The sequence below is a fragment of the Metopolophium dirhodum genome, chromosome 2, assembly GCF_019925205.1.
Source record: "Metopolophium dirhodum isolate CAU chromosome 2, ASM1992520v1, whole genome shotgun sequence".
In the NCBI taxonomy this organism is placed as follows: Eukaryota; Metazoa; Arthropoda; class Insecta; order Hemiptera; family Aphididae; genus Metopolophium; species Metopolophium dirhodum.
Genome location: NC_083561.1, coordinates 17925753 through 17940818, shown reverse-complemented (window position 1 = coordinate 17940818; position 15066 = coordinate 17925753). Strand labels below are relative to the sequence as shown.

The following is a 15066-nucleotide window of genomic DNA, read 5'->3' as shown; positions in this document are numbered from 1 at the left end:
ATAGATAATATCACGAATAAAATATCAGATATCTAGTAATCCGTCTTTGTGAATAATAATATTATGAAACTGTGAAAATGATAACATTTATCAGTGTTATAAAAATCACGTGTTTGAGACTCAAACAAAATGATGACTTGTCTATGATTTTTATTTTTTTGAGTATAGTTTATACTTTAACTGCCTGTACATACAACTATCGTCTCAAAATGACCAATATAGATTTCATTGCAACGTTTCAAAAGTTAACTGTAAATCCATTAAACTATCTAGAGTAAGATTGATTAATTAATTATTAAAATTTTTAATTTATGACATTATTTTATAGGTAAGTATTAAATAAAAGTATTTTGTACATTTTGTTTTAGTGTGCAAACCAATGTTGCTGAAGAGACAACTAATTTGTTGAAACAACTGTACGATACTACTAAGACTGTCGAAACAAAAACTGACAATACTAATGATGACGCTCTGCCTGAACTAATAGTCAAAGATTTTGATGAAGAGCAAATATGGCAAGAACTGGAACTACAAAACTCAGCACGATTAAAACTGTTGTCAACTACTATACAGGGATTCACAAGAAGTGATTTGATTTACCTTCATGAATCTAATAGTTCGTACATATTTTTTAATCAATACTAGATGTAAGACTAAACATTGAATTTTCTTTACTAACTAAAATTACAAGGTAATCAAGGTGTTGGTAGAACTTTTTTTGTACCCGGTTATACTAATGTAAACTATTAAGAAAATAACAATTTTTAAATGTATCTACGTTTTATTATTTCTGTACGTAATTTAACATTTTTATTGCAGGTACATACACAAAAAAAAATTTAAAAGATACAAACTCAATTAAAGAAAAAACTAAAATTGAAAGTAAGTATTTATAATAGGATTTAACAGTGCTTAATATTGTTATACATATATATAAATACCATTATAATTGTGATAGGTGGTCCAAAACTTTTTTATTTTTGAACCCTGTTTTCTGGGAATATTACCTAGAAAAGGGCTTTATATTTCTTAATACTATTCCTTATTTTCATTACTATATTCCTCCAAATGAATGTTATAATCTAGAAGTAAAATTAAATTAATTTCTAATAATTAATATTATAATATAATTTGTTTAGGGGACATATTGAATTAAATAATAAAACTAATTTCATTTTAATGTAGGTAATAATAATTTTTTTAATTTATAATTTCACAAATTGGCTTAATGTTTAATTTTTTGTTGTTTCAGATTTAAATAAAAATAACGCTGAATTAAAGTCAGACAAATTTGAAGGTAAGTAATACATTATAATATAATATAATACTTCAAGTTTCCTTAGTTCAAAATTAAAAATGATAATTTATAATGTATTTACTATTGTTTTTAATATAAATAACAACACAGTAAATAGTTGATTACCTGTGGAATAGTGTGGCACGGCAACTACAGATAAAGGAATTCTGCGTTTAATCCATAAAATACAAATTGAAACAAAAATGCTATTATTTTATAATTGAAAAAAATTATATTATACAATATTAAATATCATTTAAAGAAAATTAGATATAAGTCCGTGGTAACTAACACAAGGTTATTTTTATTTAACAATTTGTATAATGAATATATAACATTTTCATTTATTTTTTCACAAATGCATAATATATTATATTGTTCATAAACCCTATATTAAGTACTGTACATAGACCACAGATAATCGAGAGTTAACTGTATTATATTTTAAAACAAATCATGATGTCATCATTAAATACTTTGCCCTTGTTTAACAATAATGTTATGTATATTTATTTAAGACTCTGAAGATTCGGAGAATGATGATGAGGATAATGAAGATGAAGAAGATGATGTAGAATATGGAGAAAGTGAAGATGAAGATAATATTTCTGACTTAGGAGGGACAGAACCTTTAAATAGTAAAAAAAGTAAATATAAAAACAATTATATTATTTATGTTTAAAAACATGATATTAATATTGAATTTATTTTTTCAACTAATTATTTTAAAAAAATTCTATAAATCAATTGATTAATTATATATGTTTCCGTCTTATAAATATAAAACATAGCAAAAACCGTTTAGCGTGGGTAAGAACCACTCAGGCTGAAGTCCAAGCAAAGTAACCAAATTTCCATACTATAAAGAAGAGATACAATGTGCAACGTTGTTTTTAATTTTTCGAATTCTCAAATACAAAAAAAGCTCTTATTGTTTAAAATTCATTATTGTTGAGTTTTTCAAACTTGAATAACTTTTTTTTAGTTCCGATATCCAAAAAAATAAAAACAACATTGCACATGTTCTCCTTTTTATAGTGTGAAAATGTGTTTGCTTAGCTTGGACTTCAGCCTAAGTGGTTCTTACTCGCGCAAACCGGTTTTTGATATGTACAAGGCGGAGACAACACATGCAAGTGTAGCGTCTTCTTTAAGTAATGACTAATCAAATTTATTCTTATAATTATTAGCATTTAAAAAATCAGTAGTCGACGATGAATTTTTCAAATTGTCAGAAATGGAAAACTTTTTACTATCAGAGGAAAAACTGGAGACTACTAAAGATAAACCAAAATCCCTGGGTAACGATGTTGATATGTTTCAAGACTTACAATCTGAAAATGAAGTAATGAATAAATACTGTTTATTTTACTATTAAAATGTTTACACATTTAATTTAAAATTATTTTGTCAAACAATAACTGAATTTATATTTATGTATTATAAGCCTTGAAGAATGTTTGGGATTAACATATGCTTATTAAATTAACAGGAAGAAGATAATTTTGGTCCTATGTATCAAGAATTCTTTGAGAAACAAACAAATGGAACTGGAAAAACGACCAAATCAAAAAAAAGTGTAAGATTTGAAATGGACGATGAACTCAGTGAAAATAATGAAGAAGACACAAATGAACCCAATGAAGAACCTAATGAACCTAACAACGAACATTTGTCAACTTTAGAAATGAGATCAGAACGAATTAATAAACGTATTGCAAAATTGGAAGAAGAAGCTGTATCTGATAATAAACCTTGGGCTTTAAAAGGTGAAGTTGCAGCTAAAGACCGCCCTCAAAATTCTCTATTAGAAGAGGCTGTTGAATTTGATGTCTGTACTCGTCCAGGTAAAATATAATAAATAATAAAACAAAATTGATTGCTTGCTTTGGAAAATTAAATTTAAACAATGTATCAATTTAATATTTAGCGCCAATAATTACTGAAGAAACTACTGTAAAATTAGAAGACATCATTCTACAAAGAATAAAAGACAAAGCTTGGGATGACGTAGAACGAAAAATAAAACAAACAAAGGCACCTCAAGAATTTAAAAAACAGTTGGTTTTGAACCAAGAGAAGAGCAAAGAAAGCTTATCCCAAATTTATGAAAAAGTATAGTTTGTTATGTTTGTTTTTTGCTTATTTAACTAAATATATATTATTTTAGGAATTTGTTAAACAAAGAGAAGCAGCTGATCCAGAAAATAAAAATAAACCTGAAGAAGATCCAAAAGAGCATAAAGAAATTGATTTAATGATTAAAGAACTATTTAGAAAATTAGACGCACTTACAAACTATCATTACACTCCTAAACAGGTTAAAAAAAATTTTATAACAGAGTGAAACTCGCCGACAAAAATTGGTTTCGTTTTTCATGGAATACAGTTGAAATAATTGTTCAGTTAATTGTCTTACCACACGAAAATTGCCTTTAAAATTAATAATATGTTTATAAATGTCAACTAATACTAAATGTTTATGATTAAGTTACATGTAATTTTTGTATTAGGCCATTCCCGATTTAAAAATTGTTAATAATTTGCCGGCCATATCAATGGAAGAAGTAGCTCCAGTTGCTACGACCGATGCCTCATTGTTAGCACCGGAAGAAATACAAAGTTTGTTTATTATTTTTTAATTAATTTTTGACATTCTTGAGAATATTTATTTTTTTAACCTAACAAATTTTAGGAAAATTCAAAGCACCCGTTCTTGGCAAAGAAGAACGTACTAGTACAGACAAAAAACGTGAACGTCGGAAAAAAAAGCATTTGCAACACAAGAAACGTGTTACAAAAGAATCTAACCTCAAGGAAATGGAAAAAAATGGGTTTAAACCTAAGCATAGTAAAGACAGTGCTCAAAAAGAACTGAAACGGTTAACAAGTAGCGGACATCAAATTAAAGAAGTAAGCATGAAATACTAGTACTCAAAGTTACTAGTACATTATAATATTATCTTGTGTTTATATATCAATGATTTATTTCAGTTAAAATCTATGGATGACAAGAGTATGAAAACATCTAAAGATTTCTTTTCCAGACTTCAGGATCAGGCAAGAAATGAAATTGACGGAAAGAAAAGAATTATGAAACAAAATAATAGAAATAATACCAAAAAATTTAAAAAATGATCAACACTATGTTTTTTGTACTATTTTAAAATGCCATGTTCCAATCACTATATAGTTTGCTTTTTAAAATTTGTAATATTTTATAAATGATAGGATTTCATGAAAAATAAACTTATTTGACAAAAAAATAAATATTTCATAAATTTAATTCTTTTAAAGAAAGTGTTAATGTTTGTATTTTTGGCAACATCAGTTGACAAATTTATATTAGAACAAACGGGTACATAATTATAATTTATAATATATACATAAAAAAAATTACAAGTATATGTATCACTCTGTAATATCAATTGGTATTGGTCTTAATCACAAACAATTTTACAATTTTTGTTTTTATTTTTTGAGGTTTTCATATGACCATCTTTAATTATACTTTGCCAATTTTTTGTTTTTCTTTTTCTAAGGTTTTTGCTTTAGCTCTTTCGTACAATGGTACCAACTTTCCATCTTTGGCTAATAACTTCAATATTTCCACAATTAATGGTAAATAATTATGTTTACGGCGAGCATTTTCAATTTTGTATCGTTTCATTTTGTCTTCCTCATCAGCAATTTTCATACGGATGTTACTTTCTTCAGAAATTTTGGTTGCTTCATCCTAATTTAATTTTAAAAACATACATTAATGCTTATAAAGTAGATTAATACAATTTTAATCATACCAATTCTTCTGTTTTAAGGCTCAATAGTCGTTGTTCCAAAATTAATTTCCTGTCGGATACTACTGCCATTAAGTTAAAATGAACTTCTCCTTCCTTATATCTAAAATATCAATAAAACATAAATAAAAAGTATAAACAAATTTTCAGAGATCTAAAACATTGTTACTTATTTATTCTTTTTTCAATAAATGGTTTTGCAGCTTCAACCCAATCTGTATTGGGTTTTATTAATCCTAAGTCAATTGGACCTTCTTTCAATCCATCTAATTCATAAAGACGACCTTCAATAGGCACAATTGCGACAAAATGATAAGCCTCGTCATCTTTTGATTTTGGTTTAGCAGTATCATCAAATTCAAAAATAGAATTGCTCCTAATACAAGATATCAATAAATATTTTATAATAAAATAAACCATTTTTTATAATACCTTCCAAAAGAATTATGCACTGAGCGAATTTTTTGTGAATTACTTAAGGCCAAACCTTTCATATTAGCATCAAATTTTTGAGAAAACTCTTTGAATTCGCTTAGGGTAGTGCCAAGTTCAATATCTGGATGATGACAGTTAAATAATACACTTAAAATAGCCTGTGTAGCACAAGCATTATTTATAACCTAATAATAAAAACAATGACATTAATTATGTAAGTAAAAATTGTATTTAATAATGAACTTAAAAACAAATAAGAAATTATTAGAAATTACGCTGATTAAAAAATGTAAAATATTAAAGTTATTTTAATAATTGCTTATTTTCTTGAGCTATTGATATTAAATAAAAAAATTGAAAAAATAAAACAAATGAATGTAAACAAACCCAAACTTGAGCAAAAGAATAATAATTGTCGAGTGAGACTAACCTGTTTAGCGAAAAATAACTTTTCAATTCTCGAATCCCTGACAATCGGTCCATCAGGTTGGTCTTCTCCTATCCACCGGAAAAGGAATATTAAACCGTGTACAGGCCTAAATAATAATAAGAACAATAATATAACATAGTAGGTATGTGGTATCAACTTAAAAATAAAAAAACCAGAGGCTCACTTGATTGCGTCAAACAAGCTGCTGTCCAGTGTCCATAATTCTTCAACCTGAGCTCCGGTCACGCCTTAAATAAAACACACGCAAATGAGTTAATAGTATGGTAAGATAAGCCATCACAAGACATTGGGACTATCGCTCTACGGACCACTTACCAAGTTCGCGAATCAGTTCTGTAAACACCCCGGGATCGCTTTCGATTAAGCACCAACCCACGGAATCAGACATTGCGGCAGTTGGCTGGTAGGCGAACGTCTGCTCTTGAACAGTTTGAGGTGCTGTTTAATAGAAAAAAATTACAGTAATGACCAAAACTCGACAATGTATTCGTATTGCAATCAGCGTATTTGCGAGTTGCAACGGTGTCATATTGTATGAAGTATACATAAATCAACCGACGCAGTGCGCGCCACTACTACTCAACAATACATAATACAATGAACACAAAATAATAATAATACAAACGAAACATACCGTGTAGGATGCAACCGATCCAGATTCAAAATAATACGGTATATTATTTAAAAATATAATGACGAATAATGTCTCCCGGTCAAAATATCTAGACAATAATAACAAATAACAATTATTACTATTATTGTCGTGTGAATTGTACTTATACAAAATGCTTTACCCGTCATCAGCCAGAAGTTAGTAACGAGAACCGGACAACTGTGTCGGGGACCGGTGTGGCGGGGTGTGCCGAGCATATATATTATTAAAGAAAGGGTAGGCCCATTGCTAAATAACAATATGGAGGGAAACTAGTCGCAATGTAGAAGAGAGAAAGACTATTATCATTGCCTCTCATTCTAATTTCTAGTAGAGCCGTAGAGGTAAAATCATAATAGATATACATATTATATTATGATGTCTTATGCCACAGAAATACTACTCTACATGCTGTACTATATAGAAATCTGTGACTTATGCATCAATTTAATTGTGATAAAACCTCTATAATTACATGTTCATTCCCGTACGATAACTCATTATGTCATGCATGAATGCACACAAATTTCTATATAGTGTATATAGTATAGAAGTCTGTGTGAATGCATGATTCATTCTATAATATCTATGGTGCCGACTGGCGACTGCCATGAATATATTTTAATATTTATTATTTAAAATAATATTATTGCGTACAATAAATAATATTATCAATAATAAAATACATATCTAATATTCTATATTTTAAAAGAGGCCCTTCGATGGAAAACTCAAAACGGTATCATAGTATAAAAATAGTGATCCTCGATAATATGTTGATTTAATTAATAATTATATTAAGGATAATAAACAGGATTTTTAAACAATTGCACAAAAAATTTTTTCCGGTACCGGGAATCGAACCCGAGCCTCCTGGGTGAGAGCCAGGTATCCTAGCCACTAGACCATACCGGATCGCTATAAGCCAGTCAGATTAGTGTATATTTAATAAACGGTATAGCATTAGAAGTTACAATTACGATATTATTTTAAATTGTGCTTTTCATATTAATTTTGTATTTTATAAAAAATACTAAAAATTAAAAAGAAAGTGGGTAAGTGGATGTCGCTCTGCCGTACAGTAGGTTACAAGTGGGTCAATGTATAATGGAGTATATTAAACTTGAATTCAACGATATAATAATATCATTGTATGTATAAGAAAAACGATTCTGAACGGAGACGGTTAGTCAGTCTGGATATTTTATATTGTTATTATTTATTACAGCCTGTAATAAAATAAATTTTTATTCGTTTCTATGGTGATAAACAAAGCTTTAGAAACTAAAATCTTATTTTTAGCGGTTTTTCATAATTTATTGACATTAAATAATTATTGAGAAAATTGAAAAATGACCTCTCTAAAGTACCATCTAACATCTTGATCCAATTTGCTAAAATATAAGATACTCTATGTTAAAATCGAAGTACTCCTTCAGGTATGAATTTTGTATTCAGGATAAAAAAAATAAATAAATAAACACCATTGTAAAACAATATGAAAACTAGAATATTATAATAATAAGCTATATAGCTAAAAAGTTATATTTGAAGAACAAATTCACTTTAGATGCCATGAATTTTCTTATTTTTCAACAAACTTTTGAAGTTACATAATTCAGAACTTTGCGATTTTCCATTTTTACGGATGCTTACAAATTATAACGCTGTAGTTTACCACACCTTTATAACAAATTTAGATTTTTTTTTAAAACATACGTATTTTAAAGAATTAAGAATGATAATGCAATCAGAATATGCACAATCAGCGAGTCATATTTTATTATTTTGATTTCAACAGAGTAACTTACTTAGGTTATTTAAAAAAGACAAATTTTTAATTGCTTAATCATTATTCATTATATTATTAAATTTTGTTTATACATCGTAATGGGCTACTATCGTAGTATCGTTATTATTTATCCGAGTTTTCAACAATAATATCTTGTACAGTTGTACCTAATCTTCGATTCCTATATGCCTGCAGACTGCAGGTGGCTTCAAAATATTTCTAGCAAGTACAAAAAATTTAAATAATGGTTCAACATATTGTATTCAGCATTTCGACATGGTTGTATAACACAAATATTGCCATATAGCCATATAGGTATACAGCAATTTAAGTAATCAAGTAGTCGCTACCATTGCGCCTTCGCTCACCGGCTCCGGAAATTAATTACCGGTACCTACTCACTCTGTAAAATTGTTTTTGGGTGTAACCGAGTAGGACATAGGTACAAATTTACAGTATGTACAAGATAATATTATGTATGATAGATAATAAATATTATAGATATTATAGGTAGACGGTATGTGTTAAAGCCTTAAAGGTGTTAGTTACAGTTGCATACTTACATGACTTCCCCTGCAGAGCCAGCTTAATCTTTAATTATTAATTATTATAGTTAATCAATGTAGGTATACAATAATTTTAAAAATGTTGACAAACAGATTTTTATTTTTTTCTAATTAAATATATTTAGAGATTTTTGAGAGTTGTGACAACAGTACTTATTTTTGTACAACACTAGTTATTATCAAGCTTATGATCATGACTATTAAGTTAAGTATTAGTTATTAGTACCTAAGTATAACTATTTACTAATAACTGTTCTATAGATACTTGTAAATTAGTATTTAGATATTGTTATTAGTTAATAGTTAAGTAGTTACTAGTTAGGGGTTACGGGATAACCGACAACTGACAAGGCAGTGGATCTTTAAGGCTCAGTCAAACAGAAAGCGGTCTGCCCGCGCGGGCACTGTAAAATAATACAACCGGCCGCTGCCCGCCGCGGTCAGCGTACCCGTAGACCATGGCAGCCCGCTCTCTGTTTGACCGAGCCTTTAGGAACAGTGAATTCGAATGGATGGCTACGGAACTAGGCCAACTAGCTCTATCTAGTGGGCAGTTACGTTTTAGTTTCGGTCAGAAGTTTAATCGTTATATTTCGAATAAATGGTATCATTTCTCATATGTGATGTTACAAACAACATCGCTTTATATATATACTGCGTTTGACATCTATTTCAATGTACTTGCTTCGGCAGTACATATACTAAAATTGGAACGATACAGAGAAGATTAGCATGGCCCCTGCGCAAGGATGACACGCAAAATCGTGAAGCGTTCCACATTTTTTTGTCACGTTAGATTTTTGAATCACATTTCACAAGTCGTAATTCTTTTAATTGTGGGGGAAGAAGATCTTTTGCTATTTTCTGATACATTTTTATGCGATTGTACTCGAATCAGTTTTCGCTACAATAAAAAGACTATTGAAATTTTTTTCTAATTTAAACTAGTAAATTAATAGTTATTTGCCTCTTGGTATGATGTATACGTAGAAATGTAATCATGTAAAAAACATTATTGTATTTCCTAATGAGCAATGGTGGAAAGGGAAAACTAACCATTTTTAGGGGGGGGGTAATGGCGACAACTGCCCCGAGTAAAAAATTTGTTCACTTGTGAATTTATTATTAAAACTTTTAAGAAATAATTTTAATAATATTGTAATATAATATAATAAATATATAGGGATAATATATTAAGCTGTTGAAAATTTAAACAACCAATGTCTCAACTAGCTATCACCTATCATCAAAATATGCACTTACATGATATTCTACATGATGTACCTATTAAAACTTGATAAAATTATACATAACATTTTTAACAATTGATAAAATATTAAAATAGGTATTTAAATTTACCAACAGTTTAACTATTATAAGATTCAAAACAATAGTCAATAATACAATTATTTAATAACAGTTATGTCTATCTATGTACCACGGTTTAAGATGGACTGTATATCTTAAACCGTGCTATGTACCTATGAAAAAATATATTAATTTTCATAGTTTATAATACGAATAGTTTTATTACATTTATTTTTATTTTTATCATACCTTATATTATTAGGCTAATATAATATATTAATATGATGGAAGTTTATAGATCTTAGATATTAGTTGATAATTGGTGACTTGAGATTTATCTCCTTTTTTTAAAAATAGGCGAGATGAAAGAAAACTTCCATGTGCAAATATAACTGTTTGCATTGACTCAGTGGCGTATCCAGGAATTTTATATAGGGGGGGGGGGGGGGGGTGGCTAAGTATTAGTAGTTTTAGGTACCTACATTTGTTACGAATATTTGAAAAATTTAAATAAGTCGTGGGTGTTGGATATTAATGTTTTAAAAATATGGTGTGCATTATGTTTTTCTTTAATTAACATTTATTGTTCTTTACTAACCAAGCTAATATCTCAAATAGTCGAACAACATCGTTTCTTTTTTAGTTTTTACTCGACCTTTTTTTACACGTAGCTATTTATTTTTTTGTAATGTTGATTCTTTACGGAAGGTTTATCGAGTTTGTTTGCTTTAGTTGGTTACACTGTTAATAACAAAATTGTATTATAATATCATATCTCTTTCAGTATTCAGATTTCTGATAAAGAATCCGGTAGCTTGTTTATCTTTATGCTTGTATCATGTATATTGTATTGTATTATGAAAATGTGAAATTCGATTTGTGATAGTCCAAATTTTATTATAAACTGAAAATTGAAGATATAAACTGTTTTTTTTTGCTGCTTCTTCAAATTATAAAATATAAATTATAAAATAATATTTTTAATCTTTAGTTGTGTGTATTCTAAATTAAAAAATAACGATGGCTCTTGCTAGCATGCAAAGGAAAACCAATGTGAGTAAAATTAATTGCATGGTTTTAAGCTTCAAAATATTGTATGTTTACTATTATTTAGAAGTTTTATTTATTAATTTATTAAAATTATTTGTTCCAGGTACGATTGCCTCCAGAAATTAATAGGGTTCTTTACATTAGAAACTTACCTTACAAAATAACAGCGGAGGAAATGTATGATATTTTTGGAAAATATGGTGCCATTCGTCAAATTAGAGTGTATGTTTTCTACAACTACCATTTTATTAATAATTGTTGGTAAAATGAAAACTTGAGACTTGTTTAGACTTATCAGGAGTGATATATCATCTTTAAAACTGAAACCTTTATAACTCAATATTTGTTTTGGTCCCGAATGATTTAATGTTTTGTATTACTAAGCAGTCTTCTGTTTTTTCTATTTTTATTTACAATAATGTCCGGGCCTCCGACCATTCTATTCCTCCTTTCCTAAGAAGACATATACTGCCCATGCGTTTGTTGTCTCTTTCTTACAAACATACGACATGGCACATTTTTGTTCACTATTTTCAAGTGCCTAAAATATTATCTTTTTAAAATTTGTAATTGAATAAGTATTGCATAATATAGTAAGAAATTAATAAAATAAAAAATGTTGTTTTTTTATACATTTTCATGCACATAGTAAATTACTCAATACATTCAGTACAGTCAATATTTTGAGTTTGACATGCCTGGTTTAAATAATGCTTAAAAGCATTGCCACTTCTTGACATTTTTCGGTAATGTCAAACTATTTCAACTACGTCAAAGCGATTCAAAACGAGTTTAATAGCTTAGTTATATTGGTCTATCACTAATATAATACATGTCAGGTTATATCTTTTACAAGAAATCAGTCTCCCATTTATTTTGACTATTCTATCAATGACTCCTCTCTAACAAGAGTGTCTATCAAGAAAGATCTGAGTATTCTCTTATCCCCTAATTTAGATTTGCATTCTCACATTGAGCTTGTTACATGTAAAGCAATATAAACATTAAGGTTCATCAAACATATTTCCTTAGACTTCAAACCTTCTTCTTATTTAAAAGGACTTTATTGTGCTCTTGTCGGGTGAATTATTGAATATAGCTCAATTCTTTGGGATCCATATATTGCATCTGACTTATACTAACTCAAATGTGTAAAGCATAAATTCCTTAATTTTGTTTTAAAACTGAACATCAATCACAAGATTAATCTCCCATCTCACATCATCCAAAGCTTAGCAGCTTATCCAATCGAAGAGTGTTAGCCAACTTAAACTTTTTCAGCAAACTTTTAAGTGGATCCATTGATGCACCTGAATTTCTTGCGTAGGTAAATTTTATGCTTTCTGGTAGATCATCCAAAATATTTGCTCCCTTATAATATTATGTCCTATATCATAATAACTATGGCTATAACCACCCTTCCACCGAATGATGAATCTAGCAAACGTAACCACTCTAGCCTATAATACTTTTCATATGTATAATCTTAAATGTATAGGTTATGTATAGGTCTTCTTTTCAAGCTACTGTACCTTAGGCAGCCACCTATGTAAAATTAAAATTAATTACTACCACTTTTATCATGGCCTGAAGATAACCTAGATTAAATACTGTAATGTAGATCAAATCCAACTCTATAATTTGTTATCACTTATTATTTGAAAATTGTTTTGCAAAAATATAATATTTTTATATTGTTTAAGTAAAAAACTATTTTTGTTTGAATTTTTAAAAAAAAACTTATCTTTTAATTGTATTACCTATATCAATTGTTTTACCTACTATTTGGATTTATTATTTGTTGAATATGTTATAACTGTTACTTTACATATTTTATTTTTTCCAGATTAAGTAAAAGATTTATAGTTAAAAGATGTATAAAATTAAGCATTTAGAATAATTTTTTAATTTTAAAGTATGTGTATTTTAAATAGTTTAGAAGCCCCCCATGAAGATATGATTAATCTTAAATAAAAACCCTAACCAAACTAACATCCTAATTAGTAATTATGTTACTGTTACTAAGGGTCTTTGGCCCCTGATCGCCAACTCCTACTCTTAATATTTGTAACTCATAAAGTTTAGTTCTATTCATTTTTCATGATTTCTCATGAAAAATTATAAGGATAAAAAATAATTTCAAAAACAATACTTTTTTGAAATCATGAGTTTCTTACATTAAATTAATTACCTGGCACACATATTCCAATTGTCCATTTGTATTACAAATCCAATTATGTATTTATACATTGTAAGATAATCATATTATATTATTTTACTGTTTATATTACACTACAGTGCAATTATTTAAATGTTCTAATCCAACACATTCACATTATGTTTTGAAAAGTTTCAATGATACCATACATTTTATTTTAATCTAAACTTTAACTTAAGTTAATAATTATTTTTATTTTATAGAGGCAACACCCCAGATACAAGAGGAACAGCATTTGTAGTATATGAAGATATATTTGATGCAAAGAATGCCTGTGATCACTTGTCTGGATTCAATGTGTGCAATCGATACTTAGTTGTCTTATATTATCAGGTATCATTTTCATTTATTTTAGTTGCAAAAATATTGTACTATTATGTTATATTTTATGTTGTTTAGTCAACCAAAGCATTTAAAAAATTGGATACGGACAAGAAGAAAGCAGAATTAGAAAAAGTTAAAATGAAATATGGCCTCAGTGAAGAAAATTAGAGCTAAACTAAATCATTTTCTCTGCAGATAACTGATTAAAAACATATAATGTGCATGGTATTGATTAACTATAACGGAATATGTAAATATTAAATTAAAATTAAGTTTAAAGATTTTTTTAAAATTATAATTATAACTTTGATATATCTTATTTTAAATGTATTCAGTTACAGTCAAAAGTACTAGTAATTATAGTTGACTGAGACTGTCTATGGGATCATTAAGTCTTTAAGACAAATTTTATTTTTCAATGTATTTACCTAAACATATATTATACACGTCAATACATGATTCAAATTATTAATTTACACAAAAAAATAATTGGTTATCCTCAAATTATTATCTACGTTTTATTGGTAATGATTAATAATAACTGATGATTTAAGCTCGATAGATAGAAAGCATAGATTTTAATTTTGGAATGTGCCTTAACTCTTAAGTACCAAATTTAAAGGACTTTTATACCTTAATCGGAGGATAGTAAACAGTATATAAGATCAGTGGTGTATATGGGCGATTGTAAACTCTGCCAGAATACCGGTTAGATAAAAAGGTAATGAAAAGGTCTAATGTAAACTCTGCCAGTTTTATTTTCTAACCTGTAATGAGTATATGGAAACTCTGCCAGTATTAAGGCCTTCCTTATGTTAAACTAAATGATATTTCTCTACTAAGTAAACTGAAATATTCAAAATGAAAAAAAAATTATTGAGTTGGAGAAAGCTATAAATACTAAATAGTTATAATAATGGATATATATTAGACTTACATTGGTACGGTTTCCTAGCCGTGGCTAGTGACGGCGACCGGCCGCACCATACTGCTCACAGACAAGTACAGCCACCGGCCGCAGCGGCTATAATGCTGTTCCATAACAGAACAGTCGTTCAACGGCTCAACGCTGCAGCTAGGAAACTGTACCTTCAATGATTTGAATATCAAATTGTATCTCATAATTTTAGTTCACAGTTCAAAATATTATAAAAGTTATAACATATTATAATGTCA

The 15066-nt window shown here is 28.3% G+C and overlaps 3 protein-coding genes and 2 non-coding genes across 6 annotated transcripts; 3 read left to right on the top strand and 2 right to left on the bottom strand.

Annotated features, from left to right (window-relative positions):
• Positions 1-35: 35 nt before the first annotated feature.
• Positions 36-4567, top strand: LOC132939944 (U3 small nucleolar ribonucleoprotein protein MPP10). The gene is made up of 12 exons (XM_061007385.1): positions 36-274; positions 369-616; positions 820-882; positions 1253-1297; positions 1816-1944; positions 2488-2642; positions 2790-3144; positions 3228-3412; positions 3468-3617; positions 3811-3919; positions 3993-4210; positions 4292-4567. The coding sequence occupies exons 1-12, from the start codon at positions 78-80 to the stop codon at positions 4433-4435; spliced, it is 1998 nt and encodes a 665-aa protein (XP_060863368.1). The 5' UTR covers positions 36-77; the 3' UTR covers positions 4436-4567.
• LOC132939946 (ubiquitin carboxyl-terminal hydrolase isozyme L5) lies at positions 4564-6832 on the bottom strand. 2 transcript variants are annotated; one of them, XM_061007388.1, is made up of 9 exons: positions 6775-6832; positions 6615-6702; positions 6296-6418; positions 6144-6207; positions 5960-6065; positions 5527-5714; positions 5264-5470; positions 5098-5197; positions 4564-5033 (listed from the first exon to the last, which is right to left on the bottom strand). In XM_061007388.1, exons 3-9 carry the CDS (start codon positions 6366-6368, stop codon positions 4803-4805), a joined length of 969 nt encoding a protein of 322 aa, XP_060863371.1. In that variant the 5' UTR covers positions 6369-6418; positions 6615-6702; positions 6775-6832; the 3' UTR covers positions 4564-4802. The 2 variants fall into 2 exon arrangements, with proteins under 2 accessions (XP_060863371.1, XP_060863370.1); XM_061007387.1 differs by lacking the exon at positions 6775-6832 and having other exon boundaries at positions 6615-6768.
• Positions 6833-7475: 643 nt separating this feature from the next.
• Trnae-cuc (transfer RNA glutamic acid (anticodon CUC)) lies at positions 7476-7547 on the bottom strand. Its single transcript has one exon. It is a non-coding gene; the product is annotated as a tRNA-Glu (tRNA).
• A 2120-nt stretch (positions 7548-9667) lies between these two features.
• On the top strand, positions 9668-9774 carry LOC132939995 (U6 spliceosomal RNA). Its single transcript, XR_009664048.1, has one exon. It is a non-coding gene; the product is annotated as a U6 spliceosomal RNA (small nuclear RNA).
• Positions 9775-11104: 1330 nt separating this feature from the next.
• Positions 11105-14362, top strand: LOC132939908 (splicing factor 3B subunit 6). Its single transcript, XM_061007336.1, has 4 exons — positions 11105-11351; positions 11452-11570; positions 13770-13899; positions 13966-14362. Exons 1-4 carry the CDS (start codon positions 11319-11321, stop codon positions 14056-14058), a joined length of 375 nt encoding a protein of 124 aa, XP_060863319.1. The 5' UTR covers positions 11105-11318; the 3' UTR covers positions 14059-14362.
• Positions 14363-15066: the final 704 nt, after the last annotated feature.

Coding starts and splice junctions, on each gene's coding strand:
- LOC132939944 (XM_061007385.1), top strand. CDS start 78: ATGATAACATTTATCAGTGTTATAAAAATCACGTGTTTGAGACTCAAA. Junction 2,643..2,789: donor ACTTACAATCTGAAAATGAA/GTAATGAATAAA, acceptor TTAAATTAACAG/GAAGAAGATAATTTTGGTCC. Junction 3,618..3,810: donor ATCATTACACTCCTAAACAG/GTTAAAAAAAAT, acceptor TTTTTGTATTAG/GCCATTCCCGATTTAAAAAT.
- LOC132939908 (XM_061007336.1), top strand. CDS start 11,319: ATGGCTCTTGCTAGCATGCAAAGGAAAACCAAT. Junction 11,571..13,769: donor GCCATTCGTCAAATTAGAGT/GTATGTTTTCTA, acceptor TTTATTTTATAG/AGGCAACACCCCAGATACAA. Junction 13,900..13,965: donor TAGTTGTCTTATATTATCAG/GTATCATTTTCA, acceptor TATGTTGTTTAG/TCAACCAAAGCATTTAAAAA.
- LOC132939946 (XM_061007388.1), bottom strand. CDS start 6,368: ATGTCTGATTCCGTGGGTTGGTGCTTAATCGAAAGCGATCCCGGGGTG. Junction 6,208..6,295: donor AGAACTGATTCGCGAACTTG/GTAAGTGGTCCG, acceptor GTTTTATTTAAG/GCGTGACCGGAGCTCAGGTT. Junction 5,471..5,526: donor GTGCATAATTCTTTTGGAAG/GTATTATAAAAA, acceptor ATCTTGTATTAG/GAGCAATTCTATTTTTGAAT.